General features: G+C 39.4%; 1 protein-coding gene across 1 annotated transcript; it reads left to right on the top strand.

The window, feature by feature from the left end:
- Nucleotides 1–1,173: 1,173 nt before the first annotated feature.
- On the top strand, nt 1,174–4,207 carry LOC101121319 (uncharacterized protein CXorf66 homolog). Its single transcript, XM_012107217.3, has 3 exons — nt 1,174–1,261; nt 1,953–2,109; nt 3,376–4,207. The coding sequence occupies exons 1-3, from the start codon at nt 1,174–1,176 to the stop codon at nt 4,205–4,207; spliced, it is 1,077 nt and encodes a 358-aa protein (XP_011962607.2).
- The last annotated feature ends 468 nt before the right edge of the window (nt 4,208–4,675 follow it).

Here is a 4,675-nt window from a genome sequence, read left to right as displayed (position 1 = left end):
TGCTTAGTTGTTCAGTCATGTCCAACTCTGTGTCCCATGGATTGCAGCCTTCCAGGCTCCTCTGGACATGGGGATTCTTCAAGCAAGAATACTAGAGTGGGTTGCCATATCCTCCTCCATGGGATCTTCCCAACCCAGGGATTGAACCCAGATCTCCTGCATTACAGGCAGATTCTTTACCATCTGAGCCACCAGGGAAGCCCAAGAATACTGAAGTGGGTAGCCTATTCCTTCTCCAGGGGATCTTCCCAAACTAGGTCTCCTGCATTGCAGGCAGATTCTTCACCAGCTGAGCTACCAGGGAAGCCCCATTACATAACTTAGTGATTGGGTATTTACATATCTGTCTCTCCCCTTAATTTCCAACTCTTCAAGGCAGGGACTGTGCTTGTTCAAATGTTCATGCTTAACAGAAATCTTCCTATCCCATAGAAATCCAGCACACTTTTGTTGAAGCAATGAGTCATCCTTGCTGCCTCTCTCTCCTTCATGCCCCATGGCCTACGCTTCCTCAAGTCCTATCCACATCAAAATACTCCTTGAATGCATTGATTTCTCTCCATCTTTACCTCTCTGCTTCAAGCCATCATCCTCTATCAGATGGACTTACGTAACAGCCTTCCAATTGCCTAAATTACTTTAACTCCAGCAATCTATTCCCCAAACAACAGCTAGAGGGGTTTTTCTTAAATGGAGATCTCATCATGTCACTCTCTAGTCAAAAAGTCTTTAGTGGTATCCATTAACAGCAGCTCAATAAAAAGCTTGAGGGCTATTCAAAATCTTAATTTTAGTAATAAAAATTCCTACAAGCTTATACCCTAGGATGATTTAACCTCTATAACACACAAGAACTACTATAGGGCTGTAAGGTGCCTCCTTAACATTTAATAAAGTATCTAGAGTGAACCCATTTTCTCTGCCTTCTGTGCTTAATAATGTATCAAACTTTTTTATTCAAATTTGATAGAATATTTGATCTAATAGAGAAATAAATGATTAAAAGTCTTTTCATGATATTTGTACACAGGAGTTCATGCCTCCCCATGGTGAGATTATGCTGTCAGGATGTGACATAGAATGATTATGATGTCATAGCCCCCTAAAGCAAGCTGAGCCATGTTAAATCCAGCAGTTTCCCTGGCAGAGGAAACCTTCAACAGGGTGCTGGACATGAATCTCTTCATTTATGTTCTCCTTTTATCAATTTGGACAAATAGTTGTTTATATAGAAACGAAAGCAATGGATCTGCTACTGCAGGTATGTGCCTAACCTTAAATGCTAGAAACTATGATCTATTAATTTAAATACATTCAAGTACTTAATTAGACAAGCTAGCTGTGTTTAAGAAATCTGCTGTTTCTTTTACCTTACTATGAGTAAGTCTTAAAGAATTTCTAGGACAACATCTGAGAGTTATACTTCCATGTAAAAATTCCAAACAACATAGAAACATGAAGAGTATAGCCATACTGTCCCCCTTCATTCCCCTTCCCCACCCAATCCACCAACACTTGCCTCCTCCTCCAGCCAGCCAAACTAGAAAATTCCATGTGAATGAATGAATCTAGCATGGTACCTAACACAAAGTGGGTTTCAAGAATGTTTTTTTTCTTGTCCCATCCATTTTCCCACCATACACATTCACACACACATCAACACCCAAGTATATACACACACTCAAAAACCTAGATAATGGATTGAACCAGCCACAATGTGGGGTAATGTAGGTAATTATACTGATTAGCTAGAGATAGCTCCCAGAGTTGGCTTCTAGACTGTGGCTGGCTGGGGATGTGATAGAGCAAGGAAAATGACAGTGGAACACTTATCATGCTTAAAGAAATAATTGATGATGAGATTTGACTTTGACCTATAGTAACAACCCCATTAAAATGGAAACAGACTTGGCTACCTAACACATGTTCTGATGACATATTTTATTTCACAGTAGCTACACCAGTTGAATCCAGGCAGAGAAGAATCAAAGCAGTACAGCAATGGCTACTCATTTTCTTAACTGTTATCCTCATCATCTGCTTTATTTTAAGATGTTATTGTTTCATTCACTACAGTTGTGTGGACATGGATGCCTCTAAAGCAGCAACGTAAGTCTTACACCTTTGAATTAAAAATAAAAGGGGTGGGGGTATGTGTGTGTGTGTTCTTCACTATAACTCTATAACTGTGAGAGTGAGGAAGCCCCCAAAGCAGCAACGTAAGTCTTACACCTATAAATTAAAAATACAAGGGGCAGGGGGGAATGCATGCATGAACATAAACATAGGTTCACTGTTGTTATGGCTGCTGCTACTGCTAAATCGCTTCAGTCGTGTCCGATTCTGTGCGACCCCATAGACAGCAGCCCACCAGGCTGCCCTGTCCCTGGGATTCTCCAGGCAAGAACACTGGAGTGGGTTCCCATTGTTATGGTTACTTAACGTAAACTTTAGATGACAAAAGAGCTACCAACATCTTGTGGGTTGGATATGTTCACTTAAATGAAGCTCTTAAATGATCTCAAGTACATTATCAACTTTAGCCAAAACTATCTCCTACTCAGGGTTCAGTTGAGCCCAAGGTTGCTAATTTCATTATAAATTGAGGCTAGGAAAAGAGGGGATGACTATCTAAATAAGACATAATCAAAATCTTCTCAGGAGAGAGAGAAGGAGTTGGGTTTCTGCATTCCAAAGATAGTAATGCGTTTTAGATAATCTACTATGTTAAGATATAATAACATGAAAAATTATTGTGTTCAGTGATCCTAGTCCCTGCCTTTTATATAGGAGGATCAAGCTGGCTCTGACATACTGGGTGCCTAAAAATTTCCCCATCCAAAGACTGGTGACTGAAATATATCACTGTTCTATTCCTTTGGTTTTAGAGTAATCTTGTGAGTATAAACATACATGGATACAAAATTTATTGGTGTAAATATGATAGGAAAACAATTAATTTGGTCTAAAGACTTTTTATGTGACAAGTTGTGACATTTGTGCTTCATTTGCATATCAACTTGTGACTTTTTTAATAAAAAACTTAATTTCTGGAGTAGATTAAATTCTCTCTCTCCCTCTCAATGATAGATTCAAAACAAGTTTGTGTCATTCCATACATGACTATATGGTTATCTATTGTGGTTGAAACAATAAAATTAAGAAAAAGTATTCAACATGAGTTCAAATCTGTAACCTGAGTCATGGTTTTCAGCACTCTCCAATTCTTACTGTGTTCAATTTTCCTGCTAGAGCCAAAAAAAAAAAAAAAAAAGACCAGAAGTCGAAACTGACACAATAGCCCGTGCTTTCCATTGATAGCAAGAGTACTCTTCTGATTTAAATGGTCATACTCCAAATCTTCTGTATTTTCAGGGTCAAGAAAGAAGACAGAACCAAAGCATCCACATCATATAAAATATCATTCACTGAGTCCAAGTCACCAACTGCTGGTCCAGGCAATCCAGAGAAACAACCATTGCTATCTAGTATAGATAAGTCATCTGGGCCCTCAAGTCCACAAAAAGCCTCTGTACCTTCAAGTACAGAAAAGTTAGTCAGGCCCTCGAGTCAACAAAACCCATCCAAACCATCAGATCCCAAAAAAGTGTTAGGATCAATGCCTCAGGAAAAGTTGCATAGAACACGCAGTCCAAAAAAGGCACATAGGTGGGCTCATGCCCATAAGCTAGTCGATCAGGTCAGTCCAGCCTATCCAAAGAAAGCCATCAAACCAACTTGGCCATCAAGTCTACAATGTCCGGTCAAGCCAATCAAAATGTCTCCACCTTATCCAAAGAGTCAAAGTGTTCCTAAGCAATCAAGTATAGCAAAACTGACCAAACTCCAGAGATATCTTAAACTAAAAAGACCAACTAGTGAAGGTAGGGCAGAAATATTATCTAGGCCTCAACCAGTGAAGTTTTGTCAATGCTACAAGGAAAAATGCATTGTTTGCAATGCTGTTTCTGAGCCATTCATCACTCCTTCAGAAGAGAATATGAAGTATGTTCCAGTTCCACTTTCTTCATGCAAACTGAAGTGCTTTTACAAGTCATCTTACAAGACAGAGCCCAAAGACAATGCACTGTATGGCAACATGAATGATAGCCAATTGTCAACATACAGCAGTGATAGTGAGAGTGACAGGGAGATGATTATTATGCGCAATATAAAATGCAAGGAAGCCACCTATAAAACCTCCTAAAATAATTAAGAGTTCCAAAGAAAAAAAAGGGCCACCCATGCAGAAGAAGCAATCTTCTATCAACTATTATATTCTCACCATATTTAAGAACCTGCTAGGGGAAAAATCCACTTGGGATCACTATTGAGATTAGACCTATCCATCTCGAGGCAATTTACTTGAAAAATAGTAAATAAATGTGTGACATAACAACTGATTTTATTGTAGTTATTATTTCATTTTAGAGGTATAAATCTCTTGTAGGTATGTTAGATCTGCTTGGGCAAACTCCAGGAGGTGGTGAGGGACAAGGAAGCCTGGTGTGCTGCAGTCCATGGGGTCACAAAGAGTCAGACATGACTTGGTGACTGAACAACAACAACAACTTATATCTGGTCACTTGGATGGGCTTCCCAGGTGGCACAGTAGTGAAGAATCCTTTTGCCAATGCAGGAGACTACGGTTAGATCCCTGGGTCAGGACGATCCT

Source organism: Ovis aries, chromosome X (assembly GCF_016772045.2).
Source record: "Ovis aries strain OAR_USU_Benz2616 breed Rambouillet chromosome X, ARS-UI_Ramb_v3.0, whole genome shotgun sequence".
NCBI lineage: Eukaryota > Metazoa > Chordata > Mammalia > Artiodactyla > Bovidae > Ovis > Ovis aries.
The sequence above is the reverse complement of the archived record's forward strand: the minus strand, read 5'-3'. Positions and strand labels throughout refer to the sequence as shown.